Source organism: Oryx dammah, unplaced genomic scaffold, assembly GCF_014754425.2.
Source record: "Oryx dammah isolate SB20612 unplaced genomic scaffold, SCBI_Odam_1.1 HiC_scaffold_9, whole genome shotgun sequence".
NCBI lineage: Eukaryota > Metazoa > Chordata > Mammalia > Artiodactyla > Bovidae > Oryx > Oryx dammah.
This window is the reverse complement of record NW_024070193.1, coordinates 47,189,409-47,214,841: the sequence shown is the minus strand read 5'-3', so window position 1 is coordinate 47,214,841 and position 25,433 is coordinate 47,189,409. Positions and strand designations below refer to the sequence as shown.

The 25,433-nt window shown below is 47.1% G+C and overlaps 1 protein-coding gene across 1 annotated transcript in view; it reads left to right on the top strand.

The window, feature by feature from the left end:
* Positions 1-25,433, top strand: part of LOC120867792 (myosin VIIA and Rab interacting protein) — a 221,453-nt gene that overhangs the window by 136,247 nt on the left and 59,773 nt on the right. Inside the window, exons 4-8 of the mRNA XM_040246181.1 lie at positions 6,497-6,633; positions 12,903-12,983; positions 17,815-17,912; positions 18,133-18,213; positions 19,545-19,688. Coding sequence (XP_040102115.1) covers positions 6,497-6,633; positions 12,903-12,983; positions 17,815-17,912; positions 18,133-18,213; positions 19,545-19,688 — 541 coding nt within the window. The remainder of the gene's footprint in view (positions 1-6,496; positions 6,634-12,902; positions 12,984-17,814; positions 17,913-18,132; positions 18,214-19,544; positions 19,689-25,433) is intronic.

Below are 25,433 nucleotides of genomic sequence, written 5' to 3'. Positions count from 1 at the left end.
TCCCAGCAGTTCTGGCGTAGGCAGTTCCTTCCTCTTCACAATCCTGTTATTTTGTCTAATGAGCTGAAATCAGTCTGGCATTCCTGGGGTTGTAATTTCAGTGCTGCTCTTGTGATGTAATTTCCAGTCTGTCTTCTGATGAGAATGCACCATGTTTATAAGTTTATTCATGTCATAGAAAAAAATTAGCAAACTGCTTATACAAACAAGTGACTTGAAGTGTTTAGTATCCACAGAATGATAAGTAGGTTGTTTGAGGGGGAAATGACACAATGATTTTACATTTCCTTCTGAATTCTTGATCCCTGGGCTTCCTATTTGCTTAAACTTTGAAGCAAAAGCCATCATTTGCAGTAAGAGTGCTAACTAGAGGTTCTGGAAGGAAAATAAGCCAAGCAGATGTCAAGGCTCTGACCCAATAATGAGGTCTACAGTCTGTTCCCTGATTTGCTCTTGGTTCAGTCAGTGACTAGCAAGTTACTTCTTTCAATTTTCTCTGTAAAACAGAGATAGTGATTATTTATACCTCCCTTAACCCCAAGTTTTCGTTTCAGTGCTACCTGTGGAACAAAGACCACCGAATCCATTGTTCTAGTCCAGATTTCCATCTGCAGACTAGCACATCCAGTGAGCGCCAGGCACCTGGGGATGGGGCACCCCACATATAGGTGTCCCGACTGAACTCACCACCTTCCCCCAAACCTGATCCTCTTCCTGTATCCCCTAGTTGGGTGACCATCATTTTACAGACAAACCAACTGTAGTTCCAAGGACTAAATGTCATCAATTCCCACTATGTTGTGATTGGTGAATTTTGAAGGCTTGGCTGTTGACATTTTAAAAGCTTTAGTGTTGAGAGGGGAGAAGGCAATGGCAATCCACTCCAGTACTCTTGCCTGGAAAATCACCTGGACGAAGGAGCCGGGTAGGCTGCAGTCCATGGGGTCGGTAAGAGTCGGGCACGACTGAGCGACTTCACTTTCACTCTTCACTTTCATGCATTGGAGAAAGAAATGGCAACCCCCTCCAGTATTCTTGCCTGGAGAATCCCTGGGACAGAGGAGCCTAGTGGGCTGCCGTCTATGGGGTCGCACAGAGTCGGACACGACTGAAGTAACTTAGCAGCAGCAGCAGTGTTGAGAGAAATTATCAGGGTTAGATGGTGAAACTTCCCAGGACTAAGAACTTTTGTCTGGTCATCCTTAGGGACAAATTGGGTTCATTTAAAAAAATAAGCCAGGGAAATAAAGCAGGGTCCCTCTGTACAGTTCCAGCTTGGAAAGGTTTTCACCCTAAGTCTCATCATCAGCACCACAGCTCCCCGTCTTTCCTAAGGCACCTCTCCTGCGTTTACTGCAGCGAGAAGGGGCAGTTCAGGTGTCATTAAAGGAAATGCCTGGTATATCTGGAAAAGATGAAAACTCCAATTCAAAAAGATACATGCACTCCGGCGTTCACAGCAGCCCTATCCACAGTAGGCAAGACATGGAAGCAACCTAAATGCCCATCAACAGATGTACGGATAAAAAAGTTGTGGTCTGTGTCGGAAGGTGTGGAACAATGGAATACTGCTTAGTCATAAAAGAGAACAAAGCAAGGCCATCAGGAGCAACATGCATGGACCTAGAGATTATCATACGAGCTGAAGGAAGTCAGACAGAGCAAGACAGCTATCACATGATACAGCTTACGTGTGGAATCCAAAATGTGATACGAATGAACTTACTTACAAAACAGAAACAGACTCATAGAAAACAAACTTACGGCTACCAAAGGGGAAAGGAGAGGGAGCGGACTATATTAGGAATTTGGGATTAACAGATACTAATACATATAAAATAGATAAACAAGGATCTACTGTATAGCACAGGGAATTGTTCTGAATATTTTGTAATAAATCATAGTGAACAAGAATCTTAAAAAATAATATACATATATATTTATATGTGTGCGTGTGTTTACCACTGCAACACTTTGCTGTATATCTGAAACTAACACACTGTTATTCATCAACTATACTTCAATGTTTTAAGTCTGGAAAATAATGCCTGAGCCATAAAGCAGGACGGACTCTGTTCTCACACCTCTGCGGGAATGACACAGAACCCAGTGCCTGTCAGCTATTCTGGAGATGCCTGTGGCTTGACTCTTGGTTCCATGGCATGATGCCTCTGGCACTCACTGAAGAGTCTAGTCTGACAGCACTGTTGGGTGCGAGCTTTATCGGTTTTGTCGCTTCCCATACCTGGCAGCATATGGCAGCCTCGTGCCTGCTCGCAGAGCACTCAATAAGCAGTGAGGAATGAAAGAACGTGGGAGTGGACCCATGAAGGAACTCATGCACAGACACGTCTTGTCCCAGTGGGACCCTGACACCGGGCTCTTCCCTTCTCATCTACGCTTGCCCAAAGCTGCCTCTATTCAGGAGGCAGCTGGAGATGTGAGAGTGGGCTGGGACCCTGCAGCACTCAGCCGGTCCATCCTGGGTGCGGGTGTCCCCACAGCCTTCCCTCCACGCCTCTGCCCTATGAACCTTGCATATCCTGTGAGTTTCCTCTGAGCCGTGAATTTTAAAATAACTGAAATAAAAGCAGTAATAGCAAATGAAGGTAATCATGACTGAGCATTCCCTGGGGCTTCCAGAGAAGCTCTCCACATTAACTCGAAGTCAAAACATAATCTAAAATGCATTGGTTCTATGGAAAAGCTTTCTCGTCTCCAAATGAGGCTGTAGGTTTGCTGGTCATTCTCTAAGGATTCAGTACCTCTCATCCTCCCACCTGCCAGCAGCCCTGGCAGTGCCCCGATTGCCCTCTCTGACTTGAGCAAGCAGAGGCATTCCAGTTTCCGTCTCATCAAGTGTTTTAAATGCTATAGAGTTTTGGTATAACCAGGGAACGGAGAGCTCATCCTATGATGCACTTGAAGTACAGTAAATCCCCTACGTAAGAACAAGTTCCATTCTGAGAGTCCAGTTTGTTCCAACAAAGTTAGCCTAGGTACAGCTAACACAATTGGCTATAATAGTACTGTACTGTAATAGGTTTATAATACTTTTCACACAAGGGACTTCCCTGCTGGGCCAAGGGTTAAGAATCTGCCTTGCAATGCAGGGGACTCAGGTTTGATCCCTGGCCTGGGAACTAAGATCCCATGTGCCATGAAGCAACAAAGCCTGCGTGCCACAACCACTGAGCCTGCGTGCCACAACCACTGAGCCTGTGCACCACAACTAGAGAGTCTATGCACCGCAATGAGAGATCTTCCAGGATACAATGAAGACCTCACATGCTGCAACTGAGACCCAGTGCAGCCAAATACATTTTTAATCAAAAAAGAAAAAAAGTACTTTTAATACAAATAATGCATTTAAAAAAATAAGCACAGAAAATAAAGAAAATATTGTTAGTATTACCAGATAGGGCATCGCCAACTCAATGGACATGAGTTTGTGCAAACTCCGGGAGATAGTGAAGGACAGGGAAGCCTGGTGCGCTGCAGTCCATGGGGTCACAAAGAGTCGAACACAACTGAATGACAACAACCTTGAAAATACAGCAGTACAGTACAACAGCTGGCAGACAGGGGCTGGCATCCAGCAAACAGGCAAGAAGTTACTGACTGGAGGAGGGAGAGGTGGGAGATGGATCCCATGAGGCTTAGGGGATTAAGTAATTTGCTTATAACCAATGGGCAATAAATGTTGGGGTCTGGGCCAGTCCAACCTGCTCCAGCGCCCATGAGGATTTCATAGTGATTCAAGGGAAGCTTTTGGCACGGTGCCCAACATAGAGCAAGCTCTCACATAAGGGTGTTCATTTGTTAATAGTAATGATACTGATGATATAGTGCAGTTTTATGTAAATGGATGACACCTTTGGTACATTCTGCCATTTACAGCTGCCTCCCTCCCTCAGGGAAGACGAGCCTGCTTGCTGTCTTGTCTACCAAGCCAGAGTGGAGGTGATGATGCTTGTTCTCTGCCCTTTGGTCTTGCTTCCTGTGCTTTACTTGGGGTTCAGACATGGGCTTTTCCATGGAAAAACTGGTCACTCCATCAGGGGTTTCTTGGGGTTCACGCCTCACCCCAATTTGAGGACTTCAAAATCTCACACTGCGGATGAAGAGTGACATTGGTACAAGCTTTCTGAAAGACTGACATGTTTGAACTCAGCAATTCTACTTCAAGACCCCACAACTGTAGATATGTTGATCATTTAGCTGCCAACATATGCATCACAGAATTGCTTTTGATAGGAAATGAAATGGGCAAATTCAGTGTCCAGAGACAAGAGACTAGTGACTTAAAACCTGCTATGTTCATACTATGGTGAATTCTGGGGCTACTAAAAATGCTGTGGGGAAGACTCTTCAACAACGTTAAAGTCCATCAGGAATATTAAGTGAAAAAAATAGATTTAAAACTGTCCCTCCATCACAAGATTTTACTGAGTGTCTATTATGTATACTGCAGTGGGAAAAAAAGCCCATTTTCCATGAGTGTATGTTCCGCTGGAAATAGAAAATAGATAATAAACAATTTAATAATTATTAATTAGCATATTAATGTACTGATTGTCTTATAAATAATAATTATATAAAATTAAACATCAGGTACAGAGAAGCACCCTAGAAATTTGGGGAGAGAAAATGGGAGAAAGAGGATAGACGTGTTGACACGGTGGTGGTGGTTTTTAGGGGGGTCAGGGAGGGCCTCGCAAGGAGGGGAGCTGGCAGGCTTGGCTCTGGGGTACATGGACGGTGTCTGGTAGGCCAGCAGGTGGGGCTCCCCCAGTGCTGAACAAGGAGGGCTTTACCGCCAGGTGGTAACCCCCTCAAGCAGATTGTTCAATTTTATTAGAGAACTGCTTTCCATTTTTAACTAGAGCCAAGCGTCTTTGGACCAACTGTCAGTCTGGGAACAAGGATGGGGGCCGAGAGCCCTCACCGTCATCAACACAGCGACTAAACTAGCTTTGTGAGTACCATCTCATCATCCAGTCCTGCTCTCTGCACCAACCAACTTTGTTTTTTCTCTGAGTCAGCTAGCTTCTTTTTAGTTTTATTCACTAGTTTATTGTCTTTTTTTTTTTTTGCTTCCACATATAAGTGATACCATACAGCATTTGTCTTTCTCTGTCTGACTCGTTTCCCTCAGCATGGAGCCCTCCCAGGCCACCCATATTGCTGTGTGCGTGTGGGTTCAGTCGCTGAGTCTTGTCTGATGCTTTGTGACCATATAAACTGTAGTCTGCCGGGCTCCTCTGTCCATGGGATTCCCCAGGCAAGAATACTGGAGTGGGTCACCATGCCCTCCTCCAGGGGATCTTCCTGACTCAGGGATCGAACTCGCGTCTCTTATGTCTCCTGTATTGCAGGCCGTATTGTGCAGATTTCATTCTTTTTTACCAATGAGTATTCACCAATCAACATTAAATTTGACCTCCCGGTCTGTGAGTCCCAGTCCTTCTGACTGTTTTGCAGGATAACATTCTCTGTTCCCTTTATGCTATCGCTCACTTAGAACTTTCCAGAAATCTGTGAGAATCTCTGATTCTCCTCCATGCTCCACTCTTCATTTCTACAAATCTCTTTCCCTTTGGACATCTTCTCACATTTCACTGGCATCTGGGGAAGAAGGGCAGCTAAACAGTGCTTGTTCCTCCACTGAATTAGAAGCATTTATATTCATCTTGCTTCTCTGAGCTTTTAAAATGAGTTTATACATTATTTCCATTCATAATAAGAAAAATAACAAAAGCTATTCTTAAAATGGGAGGGGTTTAGCAACTTGTTCTCATCAGGCAATAAAGAGAAGAATCGCGTCAGCGTTTCATACCAAGTGTGATAGCTCTGACCAGGAAACCTCTTTCCCACAGTGCTTCAGGCTGAATGAGTAAGAGGCTGCAGAATTTTGCCATAGAGCCCAGGGTCTCACTTGTGCTCTTTTATCTTCCCAAGCTGAACTAGAAATGTTGTTAACGCAGTAAGAATACCAAACATAAAGCCTGCTAGCTACTAAACAGATGTGTCAGCCAGTGGCTTCAAATAGCAGGTATTTATCAGCTTGCTGTTCGGATGGACTCAGACGCACGGTTCTCCTGCTTGCCTTACTTAGGCTCACTCATGCATCTCCAGTCAGCCGGTAGTCGGTGGCCTTGCTCTCCTGTCCAGGCTATTGGCTGGGGCAAGAAGGGTGATCAGGCCAAGTGTCTCTCGTCATCCCAAGGGCTATTTTGGGCTTGTTCACATGGCAGTGAGTTGCAGGGCGGTCCAGGAGCAGCAAGAGAGGAAGCTGGCAGGCTCTGGACTTGCACAGCATCGCTTCCACCGGTCTCTGTGGTCAGAGCAAGTCACTGGGCCAGCCCAGATCCATGGAGCAGAGAAAAAAGCTCTATGTCTTGACGGAAGGAGCCTGCAAAGTATTGTGGCAGCTTTTGCAATTCCTTGTTTCCTAATTCTCTCCTTTAATTCTGATTTTCTGTGCTGTCCTCAGGGTTCTCAGGACCCAGTCTCTGGAATGGTTCTACAATAACGTGAAGAGTCGCTTCAAACGCTTTGGCAGTGCCAAGGTCTTGAAGAACTTGTACAGGAAACACCGGCTGGAGAGCGGAGTCTGCTTTGACATCGTGGGTACGCTGGCTGCCTGCCATCCTAGGGGTCCTTGGGGGGCTGGTGGGACAGAAGGAGGCCTGGCTTGGAAGCCCCATACACTATGACCTACTCACTTGGGACACAGAAAGTGGCTTAAATACCTGACTCTAATTTAAAGGAGCGGAAATACAAGGGCATATACCAAAGATTCTAAGCTTTTAAAAAATACGTATTTACTAAAAAAAAAAAAAAAAAGTATTTGTTTGACTGTGTCGGTCTTGGTTGTGGCATGCTCTCAGCCGTCATGCTCCAGAGCACATGGATGCCTAGTTCAGGCACATGGTGTTCATTCCCCAACCAGGTATTGAACCCATGTACCCTGCATTGGAAGGTGGATTCTTTTTTTAATTAATTGATTAATTTTAATTGGAGGCTACTTTACAGTATTGTGATGGTTTGGAAGGCTGATTCTTAATCACTGGACCACCAGGGAGGTCCCATAATTTCTAAGTTTTAAGTCCTGTGATTCTGGCATCTCCACTGGGCTGGCTATGTGAGCAGTTGGGAGGACCGAAGTGTTTCTGCATGCTGTGGACATTTTCATTGCGAATGCCTAGAAATGAAAGATCCCTGACCGTTCTCCTCTAAAGAGTAAAACACTGGAAAGTCATCTTTGTTTGGTCATGTAGACTGGGTCTGCTTCCTAGCAGAGGATATGCACCCCGCCCGCTTCCATCCTACCCCCAAATTTTGTACCAACCAGACCCAGAATTTGATGTCATGGGACAGTCAGAAAAGTCTCAGCTTCCTCCCAGGAAGGAGGGACACCTTGGAAGGAAGGGTAAATAGGATAAACAGACAGATAGGATTTATTTACTCCTAATAGACCAGCCAGTGGAAAGAAATGGTTGTCAGAATATGAACAGCATGGCTTCCCCATAGGCTGTTTTTTCTGTCTTGAAGCAGATTTTTCCATAACTTTGCTGACACAGGTAAACGCTTTTTATCCGTGAGAAAGAGGGAAGAAAAATACCATCTCATTTGGAGCTTTTTCATCATCGTTATTTTACATTGCTGTGCTGTCAATAAAGACTTTGGTCGTGTCTTATCTAAAAATATGCCAGCCACTGAGATGAGCGGGAAATAGAGTGGAAGCATTAAACACGGAGAATCATTAGGGCCTTTGTGGTAGCTGTTACTGTGTCTTTCAAACCGCTCAGGAAGCCTGTAGCTAAGAGAGCAGGGCTGAAGACTTCCACATATTATTTTTAATCTTCTCTTTGCTGATTTTTCTAAAAACATTTATCAAGGAACAAAGACCAAAAGAAAAGAAAAAAGAAACGAAGCTTAAAAGTAATCATGTTAACAGTAGGGTTTGAGCCCAAAGAGATATGTCAAGAAAGTTCCAGAGTTGCATTGGCTCATCATTTGCATCCCATTTTTCTCTCTTGTTCATCCTCAGTTCTGCTTCGTGTTCTGTCTTACATGTCACCACATTCAAATCTCAAGGGTGTTCTCTACTGCTTCATGCAAAATGAGCAGGAGGGGTGGAGCCAACACATTTGGAGAATCCTATAAACAGAGCACAGTTGCGATCTCGTCCTGTTTCTCCCTTGGACCCCACAGATGGAGCCGGGGGACGTGAATTCCAAGTGGGCCAGCCAGAGGCTTTGAAATGTTCAAGTGTTATTTTCAAAGGCGAATCATTTGCTGGGAATAACTCTGACACTATTGAAGCACATTTAGGTCCTGGAGCCTCTGTGATTCGCCACTTCTTTCATCTGGGCCTTAATCACCCCACTGACCACACTGCATTCAGGGGATGGTTTACAAAGCTGCTCTCCTGCTGGACCTGGCAGAGGCTATAGCTTCCTTTATCTCTGTGTTTCAAAAGTGTGGTCCAGTCGCTGATACCTTTTAGGTCCTCAATATTGCACAATTCAGGCTTAAAAGCACTTTGTAGGTACCAGGACATTTCATAGAAGTACTGGAATCAGTTACTTTGATTTGATCTGTATCTCCATTTAAACTAAGATTTCCTTTTGATCAATACGAAGACAAGCAGGCAGGAGATAGTTTACGAGATGGTACTCAAATCTGTAAAGTGATCATAAAACAGTCAGGTTGGTTCTACCTACCACCTAGAAAATTGAGTTACATATACCTCAAGTTTGGAGAAATCTCCCAGTGTGTGAGTGGCTTCCTGGTTATATTAGATGACTGTGGAGTCATCAGCATTAGCTTCGACCTACCACCCAACACCTTAATGCGCTTGTCATCTGCCATCCTCAAGCCTGACAACACTTTAGAATCACCTCGGGAACTGAAAAAAAAACTCGCAGCGCCAGAGTCATTTTCCACCCCCAGCCAATTACTTCCAAATCTCTGGAGGTGCGCCCAGTACAGATACTTTTAAAAAAGCTCTCCAGGTTATTTTAAGATGCAGCTAAGCCTTGAGAACCTCAGCTGGAGGTTCTGAATAAGATGGTTCCATCTTCAACTCCACCTGAGGGTATCTAGCATATCGACTGTCAGAACATAATCTACAGGGTTTAAGAGGTGCTCTGTTCCAGGACTCTCAGCAGAAAATTCCTTTTATCTAGGGAATAGCTCCACTGCATGGACCAGTATAGTTTGCCATAAAAGCCATCAGTCCATTGAAAATTCATTGAGTTCACAGAATCTTACAGATCCCCCATCACATGCACCCTTGCATGACCATCTGTCCCAAGCCCTGGTGACCAGGTTAGGCCTAAATGACGACCCATTTGTTTTATCAGATAAATCCTAGATGTATTCATACCTTCAGTAAACATTTTTAGAAGGTTGCAAGGCATGTGGGACCTTAATTCTCTGACCAGGGATGAAACCTGTGTCTTCTACATTGAAAGCGTGGAGTCTTAATCATCGGACCTAAAGGGAAGTCCAGTAAACATTTAGTGAGTGCCTGGTTAAAAACCTGGGGGTGACAAGATGGGCAAAACCTGGCCGTCTCAGAGCCAACTTTGCAGTGGAGAAGTCAGAGAAATAAGTAAATAGATTTATAAAAAATATAATGTCCAATGGGAATGCATGCTCAATGTGATTTACCTGATAGATTAATCATGACTTTTTCTAAAGTTTTTTTTAATGTGAACCATTTTTTGTTTCTGTTGTATGTTTTGGTTTTTCGGCCATGAGGCATGTGAGGTCTTAGCTCCCCAACCAGGGATCAAACCCGCACCCCCTGCACTGGAAGACAGTCTAACCCACTGGGCCGCCAGGGAGGTCCCTTAGCATGATATCTTTAAGGTTTATTCTTGAGAGTTCCCCAGTGGTCGACTGCATACTCTCACTGCCAAGGAGATCATGCATGCCTAAGCTCCTGCATGCTGTGCAACCAAAAGCGGAAAAAAAACAAACACAGCTATTCTAAGATGAAAGTAGCCCTTATGAATATACTCCATCCCTAGACAATTTGATAAATATATATGTTTATTTAGTTGTTGTTGTTTAGTTGCTAAGTCATGTCTGACTCTTTTGCATCCCCATGGACTATAGCTCACCACGCTCTTCTGTCCGTGGAATTTCCCAGGCAAGAATACTGGAGTGGGTTGCTGTTTCCTCCTCCAGGGGATCCTCTTGATCCAGGAATCGAACCCATGTCTCCCGCGTCTCCTGCACGGGCAGGCGGATTCTTTACCAATGAGCCACCAGGGAAGCTCATTTATTTAGTTTTAGATAAAATGGGGAAAACAAATCCTACTTCTATTTATTAGTATGATATATCTATTTTTGATATGATTCTGGGAAGGATCTATGACATCCTTCACCTGGGATTTGACGGACAAACACTGACTCTTAAAAACACTGCGCTGTGTGAAGTCGGAGGTTCCTCCAGCTCATGAAAGCTCTGACTTGGTGCCTGGCTGCTGCGTTCAGGTTCCAGAACAGTTCAGTCACTTTCTGCCCTTGGAAAAATCTCATCATCCTAAACGACACACAGAAGCTCCCACCTATGAATGTAAAGGGACCCAGGGAGAGTCGTTGTGCGAGAAAGTTTATAATAATGCAAACCCAGAGCCTGTCCTGGTCGGCGCAGTTTCCCAAGGATGTTTTCAGATCGCCCCCTTCCTCACACTCCCCACCGCCCTCCGTGTTGTCTCAGGACACAGCCTCGCCGCCTCCTTCACGGGGCAGACCGTGTACCAGTACACCTCCACATCTAGTCTCTGTCACTTTCCACGAAGGGCTCAAGGTCACTCAGCCCTTCCATCTTGCCTTTCAGCCTCTCCCTTAACTGGTTCCTCCCTGCTGATCTGAGATCACGCCAGTCTCTCCTGTCTCCTAAGCCCTTCCTGGACTGCACATTCTCCTCTGCTTCTGCCCTGCCACCCTCTTTCCCATCACAGGGACACTCCATAAGGTGGGCTGCACTCCCCACTTCCTCTCTAGACACTCACCCTCTCCCTCTTCCAAGCAGGCCTCACACAGCAGCTGGCGTGCACCTTTAGAAGCATACACCTGACAAGATCATCCCTCTGCAGCCTTTAGTGGCTTCAGGTGGCTTCAAGTTGGGACAAAGATCAGAACACTGATGTTGGCACCATGACCTGCATGGTCTGCCCCCAGCCCGTCTCACCCAGCCTGCCACACAGCCTCTGCTTCAGGTCTTCAGGTGCACCCTGCTGTCCCCACCGCCTGTCCCCATGCGAGCTGTTTGCTCTGCCCTGGAACTCCCCCGCCCTCACACCCCTTTGATTGGTCACTCACCATCTAGGTCAATCTTCCCTGCTGAACACTTGCCTTATTGTGTGAACCACCCAGTCATAACATTCAACATATCTATAGCTTTATATCTATATAAATCTGGTTATTGAATTCTCATCCACTACTCGTCAGGGCAGCGAAGTTTTCTGGCTTTGCTCACCAATCGCTCTAACATCCAGCCCAGGGCCAAACATCTGCTAGGTCCCCATGGAATATTTGCTTGATGAATGAATGAATGCTGGATGCAGCCAAGCCAAAGTGAAATATTTGCACTTAGCTGTGTAGTCTAAGAACTGAGGTGATGACTTATCCTAAAGGCTTATTTTATAAATGAGATAGAGACACAGGAAGATAAAGTCACTTCCTATGGTCACAGAGCTAGAATAAGTGACTTCAGCTCTTTTGAAAGGCTCGTCAAAAAACACAAACACAGACAATGGTACGTGGTTGGACAGAGTCACTGGCAGGCCACACACTAATGCCCTGTCTCACAAAGGTCACATCCCACTGACCCCGCGGCAGGAACCTATGGCAGTCACCCTCAGAGTTTCCACACCAGAGCCCCATGCAGCCCATCCAGGGAAGCACAGGCTGTATTATTTGTATCAAAGATCCTCTGCTTAGTCTGACTTGGAATCAATAGCATGTCCCCCTTTTGAGCTAAGACATGTAGACCCACGTTTATCTCTTCCTTCTATCAGTGTTTTCCACCAGCGTCCAATTCAATAATTTTTTTGAGCTCCTGCTATCTGCATGCTGTCGTGGGCACTGGGGATACAATATAGTAATTTTAAAAGGAAAGAGCCATGACACACACCTCACACCTTCAAAGATCTCATTTGATGAGTTAATATGTGAAAACAGATGGTAAATCCCCAACTGAAGAAGGGCTTAGCCAACTGCACTTTCCAGCCTGGAACTAAGACACTAGAGTGTGCGTTCAACAGACAGAAGACCAGAGAAGAGGCAGTGGTCCTTAAAAGAGCAAATGCTGAGGCTTACTTTGTTTTGCGCTGGGTTTCTTTCCCCTAACTGCTAATGACAGTTAGCTCACTGGCTAAAGGAAACCGTGTGGACTGATGCCATGGACAGAGCTAAAGACCAGGCATTCAGTGTCTTCTCACTCATCACGAGGAGAATTCTGTCATTATCACAGCTTTTCTAGTAAGGAGACCAAGTGTTTGAGTGGTTAAGTAACTTGATCAAGGTTACACAACTAGTCCCTTGCAGATTCAGGAAATGACCTCATATCTCTCAGACTTCAATCTTTTGTTCCATGTTTGATTCCACACTGCCTCCAAAGAAGGCTCTGGAAGAAAATTGGGGGTGGAAGTGATGCTACATGAGGAATTAATATGGGAAAGAAAAAAATGTGACTGGTCAAAATCTGTATCTTATTGTGGAACCCAGTAATTTCCTAAATTTATTGCCTAAAAACCCAGGGATTCCCTAAACCTATTTGCAAGGCAAACAATCACAGTGGGTAATGATGGTCTGCCAATGCACCAGGCCCACTGAACACCTTGGGTAATCTTATATCCTCTCTCTTTCTCTCTCAGGAGGAAACTTTTTTGAGGCAAACCTGGAGAATGAAGGAAGTGTTTCAGGCAGTGACTCAACATTTTATAGGCAGTCAGAAGGTAAGGCTGCTTATGGGTTTACACCTAATGGGAGGCTGGAGGACTGGAAACGCCTTCAGATCGTCAGGTCCCTCATTGCATTGGGACCACTGATGGAACCCTGTTATTCTGTGTGAGCATCTCCCTGGGTCTTCTTTTATTGCCATTTGTGTGAATCCATCATCAAAATAGTTGAATATATCTAAGGTGTAACCTAGAGAAGTGCATTCCCTACCAACCACAAGATACTTAATGATCAACTAGTGTGTGTTTCGGGCTTCCCCGGTGGCCCAGACAGTAAAGAATCTGCCTGCAATGCAAGAGACCTGAGTTCAGGCCCTGGGTTGGGAAGATCCCATTGAGAAGGGAGTGACAACCCACCCCAATATTCTTGCCTGGAGAATTCCATGAACAGAGGAGGCTGGCTGGCTATAGTCTATGGGGAGTGAAAAGAGCTGGACATGACTGAGCAAATTTCACTTACTTTTAGACTGTGTGTTTTTCTGGAGTTAGAATATAACAATCAACAAACTCACTTGTGCAATTCATATTGAAATAGTCTTAGAAAGAATGTACCATTTATGGATTGACTTTGACTTTTTATACCTAAATAATTATTCCCTTAGAACAGAGATTAAAAGCAAAACAAACTTCTAATTACAAATAAAACCTCCTCCAACACTGCAGCTCCTTCCCTGAAGTGCCAGGTGTTGGGAACAGGTGCCTCCTAGTCCCCCTGGTTCTGTGGTGTGCCCCCCACAGCTTCTGCACTCACCCTGCTCTCTCCTTGAGCACCTTCTCATCAAAGTCTGGTCCTCTCTCATCCTTCCTGCTTGAATCTTCTCCCTGGGTTGACACGTGACCGTGGCGCACCTCCGTCTGAATGCCTAGCTCTCACTTCAGCCCCAGAGTTCTAGACTCAGAGTTCTGATGCTTGACCATCAGGAGCTGTACCTCCTCCAGGGATCCTGAGTAGCTGTAGCCCCTCAGCGTATCCTAATCCAGCTCCTCAGACAATTAAGTCCACCGTCAAGATTTAACCTTTCCCTCAATCCCTGTCCCCACTTCTACCCAGTCACCCAAGTTCCTAACGGTTCTGTTTGCAGTCCTGTTTTTTTCTTTCTATTCCAAGGTCTATGGCCTGAGCACCTTCCTGCCCTCAACACTCCTATATAAATATTAATTTCAGTGACCATTTAAATCAGCCAGGGTTCTCCAGAGTGACAGAACCAATAGGATATGGACACGTGACACACACGCACACATACAAAGACGCTCATTTCAAGGACTTGGGTCACACAGTTGTGGGGCCTGGCAAGCCCCAGATCTATAGAAGAGGTCAGCAGCCCAGAAGTTCTATTAGGAGTTGATCCTCAAGTCTTAAGGCAGGATTTCTTCTCTGGGAAGCCTCTGTGTTTGCTCTTACGGCCTTCCAAGTGATGGGACGGGACCTACTGATATTTTCAAGGGTGATATCCTTTACCTAAAGTCAACTACTGTGACCACAATGTGAACCACACCTACAGAAACCGTCATAGCAACACCTGGGTTAGTGTTTGATTAAACAGCTGGTGCAAATGGCAGCCCACTCCAGTGTTCTTGCCTGGAGAATCCCAGGGACGGGGGAGCCTGGTGGGCTGCTGTCTATGGGGTCGCACAGAGTCGGACACGACTGAAGCGACTTAGCAGCAGCAGCAGCTATAGCTTTACCAAGTTGACACACAGAAGTAACCATCCCTCTGCCTAACTGGTCCTCTAAACTTCGGCCACTCTGCCTCTGACCTCTTATCCTCCCTCCACACCCCACCAGTTATCTCTGAAACTGACACGAGCCTTCGCTTTCGGACCAAACATCTTCAGCGCTCCACTCCATCTTGTGCCAAAATCTTAAATGTGGCTTCCAGAGCCTTTCTAACATCTCCACGCTCCTTCCTTCCAGTGCTCTATGGAAGCTGGGGACTGTCCCCATCACGGGATCTCCACACGCTTCTTAGCTGTTACATATGTGTCTGATCAGAGAGTGTGGACTCAGCTGGTGTTTACTGGGGCATCACTGGGGCCCTCGGAGCCTAGCGCTGGGGAGGTCATGGTGCACTTTGAATCAACAAGAATTTGTAGGGCACCACTTCTGTGAAAAATACATTCCTGGTATCTTAAAGAAGAGAGATGGCAGATACGGTGTCTGTCTCCAGGGGGCACTGAGTGTGGTGACAATCACAATACTCTTCTGATAGAAACGCTGGGGAAACCGTGTCCTCACTCAGCCACACTTGAGGGGTGCTGAACCCTAGGCGTGTCTCTGTCAGGACTCACAGCCAGCTTGCAACGTCCTCATCAGCTGCCTGGCTAGACAGCTTTGACTTTAACTGGGTTGGTTTGGGCTTCCCAGGCGGTGCTAGCAGTTAAGAACCTGCCTGCTAACCCAGGAGACATAAGAGATGCTGGTTCGATCCCTGGGTCAGGAAGGTGACCAGGACTTTAAGGGAATGGCAACCCACTCCAGTACTCTTGCCTGGAGAATCCCATGGACAGAGGAGCCTGGTGGGCTATAGTCTATGGGGTCGCAAAGAATTGGACACGACTGAAGTGACTTAGTATGCATAGCATATATGTTCGGGTTGGTTTGGGAGATTTTTTATGTTTGCCAAATGCCACTTTCTGTCCACATGTGTGTCTTCAGGAGCCTAAGAAGCTTGAATTAAGTATTTTAATTTCAGTTCAGTTCAGTTCATTCGCTCAGTCGTGTCTGACTCTTTGCGACCCCATGAATCGCAGCACCCCAGGCCTCCCTGTCCATCACCAACTCCCGGAGTTCACTCAGACTCACGTCCATCGAGTCAGTGATGCCATCCAGCCATCTCATCCTCTGTCGTCCTCTTCTCCTCCTGCCCCCAATCCCTCCCAGCATCAGAGTCTTTTCCAATGAGTCAACTCTTCACATGAGGTGGCTAAAGTACTGGAGTTTCAGCTTTAGCATCATTCCTTCCAAAGAAATCCCAGGGTTGATCTCCTTCAGAATGGACTGGTTGGATCTCCTTGCAGTCCAAGGGACTCTCAAGAGTCTTCTCCAACACCACAGCTCAAAAGCATCAATTCTTCAGCGCTCAGCCTTCTTCACAGTCCAACTCTCACATCCATACATGACCACTGGAAAAACCATAGCCTTGACTAGACAGACCTTAGTCAGCAAAGTAATGTCTCTGCTTCTGAATATGCTGTCTAGGTTGGTCATAACTTTCCTTCCAAGGAGTAAGCATCTTTTAATTTCATAGCTGCAGTCACCATCTGCAGTGATTTTGGAGCCCCAAAAAATAAAGTCTGACACTGTTTCCACTGTTTCCCCATCTATTTCCCATGAAGTGATGGGACCGGATGCCATGATCTTCGTTTTCTGCATGTGGAACTTTAAGCCAACTTCTTCGTTCTCCTCTTTCACTTTCATCAAGAGGCTTTTTAGCTCCTCTTCACTTTCTGCCATAAGGGTGGTGTCATCTGCATATCTGAGGTGATTGATATTTCTCCCGGCAATCTTGATTCCAGCTTGTGTTTCTCCCAGTCCAGCATTTCTCATGATGTACTCTGCATAGAAGTTAAATAAGCAGGGTGACAATATACAGCCTTGACGTACTCCTTTTCCTATTTGGAACCAGTCTGTTGTTCCATGTCCAGTTCTAACTGTTGCTTCCTGACCTGCATACAGATTTCTCAAGAGGCAGGTCAGGTGGTCTGGTATTCCCATCTCTTTCAGAATTTTCCACAGTTTATTGTGATCCACACAGTCAAAGGCTTGGCATAGTCAATAAAGCAGAAATAGATGTTTTTCTGGAACTCTCTTGCTTTTTCCATGATCCAGCTTAGGGATTGATTAATTAATGAATTGATATATTTACACCTTATCTCATTCTACAAAGCATCCGAGGCGGCTTTCAGGGGATTTGCATGTGTTCAGTAATGCCTGACTAGAAGATTATAGATGGAAACAGGAGGTTGAGAAGGGGAAGAGGAGACGTAGGCAACCAGCCCCTGCAGACTTCTGATCTTATGCCCGATGTGCGTTGGGCTTCTGGGGTGAACTAAGAGGAATAATAGAAATTCTCACTTTCAAGTAAGAGGTAAAAATCTAGTACCTCCAGGAAGCAGAACTCTTCCGAGTACTTGAATCCAAAGAGAATTCTGTCACCTGTGGAAATCCTTTGGTTTAAGGACACTTCCTCCTGTTTGTTGCCATATGCAAAAAATACATTCACTAGATATATGATAGCTTTATTTTAAAAAATCATGTTAGTTTGTATTTATCTCACTTTTGTGGTTAAAAATCACAGGATTTGGAGACAGAGAGTCCTGAATTCGAATCTCAGCTCTAACAATGTTATGTGGCAGCCTGGATAGTATACGTATGGCTGAGTCCCTTCGCTGTTCATCTGCAACACAATGTTGTTAAACAGAGATACTTGGTCTGCGGCCCAGCAGGTGGTTGAGCTGGGCAAAATCGGCCAATGCTATTGATGGTATGGGCTTAGAATCTAAAAAATTCTTTTGTGGATTTTGTATTTGCATTAAACCACGAGCACAGCCCTTAGAAGATTTCAGTTTTCCTGCCTATCATTACAAATGATACAGTGCTTGCACAGAACAAAGCATAATCTTTATCCGAGAAGGTGGATGAAGAACTGCTGTGTTAATCCCTTTGTCTGTTGTCTTTAAGCCACTTTGTATGTTTGGAGCTGTCCTTAGTGCCAGGACACAAGAGGACTATGGCCTAGCCTCGTCCTAGTCAGCTCATGACTTTGACACAAGGACCTTTCACTTGTCCTTGCCTTTTAGAAGTGGTCTCTGTTCTGTTTCTGTCCAGGACACAGCATGATGGACACATTGGCTGTCGCCCTACGGGTGGCTGAAGAGGCCATTGAGGAAGCCATCTCCAAAGCAGAAGCCTATGGGGACAGCCTGGTATGCCCCCCATCCCCCACAACGTCTGTCTGGAAGGTGGTGTGGGTGGTGTCCTGGCTGCCAAGAGAAAGCGCAGCTTGTGGAGACGCCATCATCATGTAACCATCCTGGAACTGAGCCCATCCTCCCCCTGCATTTGTGGTCAGGACTCCCAAGAAATTGATTGCCAAGTCCCCCAAACACATACACAGCTCACAACCTTCTCTTCTTCCCTCTACAGGACAAGCAGAATGAGGCCAGTTACCTGCGGGACCACAAGGAGGAGCTGACCGAGGAGCTGGCCACAACCATCCTGCAGAAGGTAGGTGCACCCTGGCAACCACACAGCTGCAATGGGCTACCCTGGTCCAGACCAGGGCCTTCGGTGAGTGGAAGAGCCGCCGAGCGTACCACTGTTGTCTTGGGCACCATTTGTCTTGTTCCTTCTCACTTTTGCCATTGTACTCTGGGGCTAAGGCAGAGGGGTTGCATTGCACTGTGACAAATAAACAGTGTGAACTTGCTTGCCCTTAGGAATTGAGCTAGTGGGTGAGGAGCCAGGAGCTTGGCCCAGAGACCTCTGTACAAATAGACTTATTAAACCCAAGTGGCCGTGCCCAGCATAGCAACTGGTGCAGACAAGCTGAAGCCTTCCTTCATGACACTTGGTATCTGCCCCCTCCTTAGAGCTTTCAGACCCTTCCTAAAGTCAGGGTGTACAGCCAGAGACTCTGGGTTTGAGATCCAGCTCCACTGTTGATGAGCTGTGTGTCCTTAACTGATGATCTCTGAGATAAACTCTACATCTGTAAAATAGAGGGAGCTATAGTAGGTTCGGAGAAGGTAATGGCACCCCACTCCAGTACTCTTGCCTGGAAAATCCCATGATGGAGGAGCCTGGTAGGCTGCAGTCCATGGGGTCGCTAAGAGTCAGACACGACTGAGCGACTTCACTTTCACTCTTCACTGTCATGCATTGGAGAAGGAAATGGCAACCCACTCCAGTGTTCTTGCCTGGAGAATCCCAGGGATGGGGGAGCCTGGTGGGCTGCCGTCTATGGGGTCGCACAGAGTTGGACACGACTGAAGCGACTTAGCAGCAGCAGCAGCATAGTAGGTAGCTCTTAGAGTTATTCTGACAATTAAATGACGTAAAGCATATATGGTGTCAAGCACAGAGCATATATGATGTCAAGCGACCCCATGGACTACAGCCCACCAGTCTCCTCTGTCCATGGAACTCTCTAGGCAAGAACATTGGAGTGGGTTTCTGTTTCCCTCTCCAGCGGATCTTCCTGACCCAGGGATTGAACCTGCCCTCCTGTACTTCAGGCAAATTCTTTACCATCTGAGCCACCAGGGAAGGCCTTGTACTATATGGTGTCGAGCACAGAGACTGGCACACAGTAGGCCCTTAACAGAAAAGGTTGCCAGCATCATCAGAGGACTACTTTCAAACTGCAAAGTGCTGTAGAATGTTCACAGCTTTGGTTGTGCTGTTTTATCACAAGGCGGGTCTGAAACTGGCTGGTATTCCGTTGAAGCTAAACTCTTCCATGGCTAAAAATTTCCCAAAGATGATCCTCGTTACACCACATAGCACTGGAAGTCTCCCCAATAACATGTCCCCTTTGTCACCTGCCTCCTCCCCAGATCATAAGGAAACAGAAGAGCAAAAGTGAGCAGCGTGTGGAAGACGAGCCGGAGTGGCCGCAGCCCCAGAGCTGCGGTGCAGAGGCAGCTGACGCGGGGACCACAGCCGCCCCGGGGGGGCCCCAAGCTTCCGCCACCTTCTGGGTGAGCCCCTATGCCGCCCCGGCCCACCCCTACAGGGACCCTGCTGTGTGCAGCTCAGAACCATTCTCCCCGTAGAAACGGGGCCGCCACGCCTAACACCTGTAGTCAGCACATGTGCCCGCCAGGCAGCGAGGAGTGGGGGCCGGGAGGCCTGTTCTCTTACACGCGGAGGTGGGTTTTTACACAGAGACCAGTTTAGGAAAAATAACACTGTCAACAAGCTTTTTACAATTCATTCTGAAAAGAGCTGCACTGAGTCCCGTGGGGAGAATGGCTTTCCTAGGGCCGCGTGTGTTCTCACAACCTGAGCACTTGCTGTAGGGAAATCGAGGACTGTGAGAGAGTGGCCGCTGCCTTCTGAGGCCACAGCAGCCCATGGACAGGGCATCGGGATGTGGGCAGACCTTTTTGTTCCTTCTCCCCAGTCACGAAGCACAGTGTCCGTCCAGTGACCCAAGGGTCCGGGCCTGTCGCGGCTGGGGAGGGTCACCAAGCCCGTAAAGTCCTTCGGTGTGTGTTCCTCCTTCCCCAGCGAGGGCGCATGTGGGGCAGAGGATAGAGGCTGGGTCCTGGGTGTGGAGATTCAGCAAGAAAAGGAGCAGGGCTGGCCGGCAGGACTTGTGTTCCGTCAGCTGCAGGGGCCCAAGGCATAGCATGGGAGAGAGGACGGGGCAACACACAGGGGCAACTTAAAACTGGAAAGGCAGGACAAAGGAGAATGAAATCATGCCATCTGCGGCAGTGGGGATGGTGGGGGGTGGGCAGAGGCTGGGGGCTGAAGGATGACCCTTTTGTGGCATCTTGAGGAGGGACCCTGAGCTGCAGACCCTGGAGGGCCCTGAGCCACTGGCCTCCTGGCAGTACTCCCACCTGAGCCACTGGCCTCCTGGCAGTACTCCCGCCTGAGCCACTGGCCTCCTGGCAGTGCTCCCGCCTGAGCCACTGGCCTCCTGGCAGTGCTCCCACCTGAACCACTGGCCTCCTGGCAGTGCTCCCTCCTGTGTCCTCAGGCCTCCTGAGCCACTGGCCTTCTGGCAGTGCTCCCACATGAGCCACTGGCCTCCTGGCAGTACTCCCTCCTGTGTCCTCAGTCCTCCATGGATGTGGATACTCTGGCTCCGGGGGTAACTGTGCAGAACCCCGTAACACTGTAGGACTCCGTCCTTGAGCTTAACTGCAAAACCCAAACTTAATCCATCTCCAGTCAGACAGGATTTCTCATCTGTTCTCTTGAAAGAAAATTTAGTGTGATCATCCCTCTTTTTAATTTCCTCTCTGATTGTGTGGCTCTCTGCCGGGAAGGGGGTCAGTGCAGTCTTGATTTTCAAAGCCTTAAGATGCAATATCCTAACAGGCACCAGGGTGGGGGTTATCATTCACGTAGCGCCTGTCTCCTTGGGCGCGCGTATGTAAAAAGTCATCTCTGTATTCATATGGTGACCCTAACGATAACAATGATGAGGGCAGAGGCTGGGCATGCAGTGTGCCCAGCAACTGAGCTGTGTCTCTGTCTAACTTTCTCTGTCTCTTCTCTGTCCTTTTCTATTTTCTTCAGCCATTTCTCTTTGTGTTTTTGTCATTTTCCTCCCTCACATTTTGCTCTGTCCTGTATGACTGTAGTACAGACCTGAAGTATTTTTCATTACTGTTATAATTATTGGATTGAATTTAATGGATGTGCCTGACCCCAGAAATACAAAGCAAAGCTATGTCTCAGCTGTTATTCATTCGAACACTGTCGTTCACCCCTTCGCCCACAAACCCTTGATACTAAAAACTTTCACTCTCTGTTCATCCCTGATATGGGCTCCTTGAGAGCAGAGACTATTTTGAAGCCCCAGGGAGTCTGCCTGTTGGTGATGATGATAATCATCGCAGTCATAGCAACCATATACCATCGCAAGAGATATAAGGAGGGCAGGATGCTGCTGCCCACACAGGGGACCCGTGCCTGCAGAGGAAGCTTTAACAAAAGCAACTGGTGACCACCCTGCGAGTTTTGTCTAAAGCTTCAGAACCAGCTGGATTGGATGGCTCGTCCTGCTGGGTTGAGGCTTGTTAGCTAGGAGTGCGTAGTCCCCAGGCTTTCAGGAGAGGGTGTCAGGCGCAGCACCAAGAGGGCACAGCAGAGCACACCCTGGAGCCAGACAGACCCAAGGTCAAGCCCTGCCTCGGCCCCTCACCGACCGTGTGCGTGGGCAAGTGGGTCCAAGCTGGCGCAGGTCACTCATGTGTCCCGTCAGACAGAGTGAGGGAATGGAGGTGTTGCCCTGGCTCTGTGGCGGAGCTTAATAAATGCGGCTATTGTGACTGATACTTACTGAGTGCACTCTGTGTGCTTGGCATCGCACTGATCCCTGAGGCTTAGAATGAAAGTGAAAGTGTTGTCGCTCAGTCGTGTCCAACTCTGTGTGACCCCATGGACTGTAGCCCACCGGGCTCCTCTGTCCATGGAATTCTCCGGGTAAGAATACAGGAGTGGCTTGCCATTTCCTCCTCCAGGGGATCTTCCCGATCCAGGGATCAAACCCGAGTCTCCAGCACTGCAGGCGAGTTATTTACCTTCTGAGCCACCAGGGACGCCCAGGAGGAGGAGCTGGCATGGACCCCTTACCCAGCATACTACACTTTCATGCCCCAAGAGTTAAGAGGTGGGGCCGATTTGAAATTCTCAGTCCATCTTTGCAAGCGCTTGCTGTCATGATAACACTCCTGGACCTGTGGACTCCACCCACCGTGCAGACACTATAACTCAGGCCGGCCCTTGCTGACATCACCAGCCTTGTTTCTTCCATGGACCCTAGGGTGGGTAAGAGGAAGGAAAACAGACGCCGTGAGTGGGAGTGAAAGGATGGGCACAAAGTGCCCAGCCAGGATAATAAAGCAAATAAACTAACTGAGTGATCCCATCACTTTCCTCTAAGAGCAAGGAGGTTGAACCAACTGGCAAGTAAAAGTGTCGTGGTGGCGCCATCTTCTGGGCCATATGTTTATTGCAATGAACTTGTGGCAAAACTGGGTCTAGGTCTCAAAACTGGGGCTTTTCCACCCAGGTTGGAGACAGCAGACCAGCAGTGTCCTGAGATGCGCTGGAGGCAGCTCTCTAGGGATTTTCGTGACTGTCAGGGTGTAGTTTTTTTCCCCTAGTGTGAAACAGTGGCTTGCCTGAAATAGATTATGAAAGCCTGGCATCCTTAACTCATGAAAAACATAGATCTCATCTTCCCTGTTGGGACCAGAGAAGGACTTTTCCTGTTTTGATCTTGGCTTTTATAAGTAAGGGAGCATTTTTGTCCTATAGAAGTGGAACCCAGCCACCTCTTACAGACACACACATACAGAAATAAAATATTGTTTGAGCCACTGCAAAATGAAATGCTATCATTTCCTCTCTCTTTTAAACATGTGTGATGTATAATGTGAAGTTTGAAGATAGGAAAATAGAGGCCACGGTATAGAAAACAGCTCAGGGGAGGCTGCAGGAATACTGCGCCTGGCAACAGGCCATCAGCTCCTTAGAGTCAGACCGTGTTCAGTTCAGTTCAGTTTGGTCGCTCAGTTGTGTCTGACTCTGCAACCCCATGAACTGCAGCACGTCAGACCTCCCTGTCCATCACAAACTCCCGGGGTTCACTCAAATTTGCTTCCTGACCTGCATACAGGTTTCTCAAGAGGCAGGTCAGGTGGTCTGGTATTCCCATCTCTTTCAGAATTTTCCACAGTTTATTGTGACCCACACAGTCAAAGGCTTTGGCATAGTTAATAAAGCAGAAATAGATGTTTTTCTGGAACTCTCTTGCTTTTTCCATGATCCAGTGGATGTTGGCAATTTGATCTCTGGTTCCTCTGCCTTTTCTGAAACCAGCTTGAACATCTGGAAATTCACGGTTCACATACTGCTGAAGCCTGGCTTGGAGAATTTTGAGCATTACTTTACTACCGTGTGAGATGAGTGCAATTGTGCGGTAGTTTGAGCATTCTTTGGCATTGCCTTTCTTGGGGATTGGAATGAAAACTAACCTTTTCCAGTCCTGTGGCCACTGCTGAGTTTTCCAAATTTGCTGGCATATTGAGTGCAGCACTTTCACAGCATCATCTTTCAGGATCTGAAATAGCTCAACTGGAATTCCATCACCTCTACTCGCTTTGTTCATAGTGATGCTTTCTAACGCCCACTTGACTTCACATTCCAGGATGTCTGGCTCTAGGTGAGTGATCACACCACCGTGATTATCTTGGTCATGAAGATCTTTTTTGTACAGTTCTTCTGTGTATTCTTGCCACTTCTTAATATCTTCTGCTTCTGTTAGGTCCATACCATTTCTGTCCTTTATCGAGCCCATCTTTGCATGACATGTTCCCTTGGTATCTCTACTTTCCTTGAAGAGATCTCTAGTCTTTCCCATTCTGTTGTTTTCCTCTATTTCTTTGCATTGATCGCTGAGGAAGGCTTTCTTATCTCTTCTTGCTATTTTTCAAACCGTGTTATAATCCTACAAATTCGGTCACAAACGTGGGACTGAGGGTCACACCCAGAAGACCATCTTCAAGGCGCTCACAGTCCATGGCAAAGACGACAAGTTGGAATATGACTGGAGCAGAGACAGGAAGATCTGTGTGATCACACGGAAGAGGGGTGGGGGGTCTTGCCAATCCAAGATGGGAGGCATATCAAAGGTATGTCCCTCTGGGACTTCCCTGGTCGTCCAGTGGCTAAGACTCCAGTGCAGTGTACATGGGTTCCATCGCTGGCCAGGGATTTAGATCCTACATGCCCCAGCTAAGACGTGGCACAGCCAGATTCTAAAAAGAAGGGCGTATCCCCCTGAATAGATGGCAGTTTGACACGGAAGGATTTTTTTGCTTCATTTTTAATAACTTCCCCTGTCAACAGACTGTCAGCCTTGATCTCTCCTCTATGATCGCCCCTCATCATCTGTCAGGGATTTCCCAAAATTATAGATGGCTCCCTGAATACCCAACCCCAAGAAAACCTTTGTTGTTGTCAAGTATCAGAGCTGTTCAGGGCACTAGAGACAGGATCAGTGCTTGCCATGCCCTCGGAATGACGGAACTGATGCTGGGCCAAAAAACCACTTGATGAGTGTTAGCCTGGCTCTCCTCCAAGACCTCGCCCTCCCTGATATAAGTGAGGATGACAGTGGGCTTCTTCTTTGTTTCCCTTGCTCCCCGGTGTCATCCAAGAAGTTAGTAAGATCATCACCATCAGCAGGCGCTTCTAAAAACGCACCCCGTAGCCTACCTCAAGTCATTCGCTTCACAGTAAACATTCACTGATTCCCAGTTCTGTACCAGTTACTGTGCCAGGAGCTGTCACCATTAACTGTCCTTTAACTACCCTCAGTTGCTTGCAGTCTAGTGGGGACACCAGCAGAAGATCAGATGTTGCAATAGAGTGTCATATAACACAGTATTAAAGCAGCAGGAATCTCAGCCCAGCTTGAGGAACGGGGTTTGAAACCACAGGCCATGGCCTGTTTGAACTGAATGCACACAGAATCTTATCCGATCAATAAGAGGGGGAGAGCTCCTCCACGCCTGGCCTGCATTAACCTGTGACTGCTGCATAGAACAGCAGGCCTGAAGGCCCTTCCTACTCTCTTCTGTAATCAAAGAGGAGTCAGGTCGTGACCCTTGGCACACAGCTTAAAAGGCTCTGTATTTGTTCTGCAAATGCCTCTTCCTCCTGGATCAGCCTCAGGGTCTTGTGAGGAGAAGTAGAAG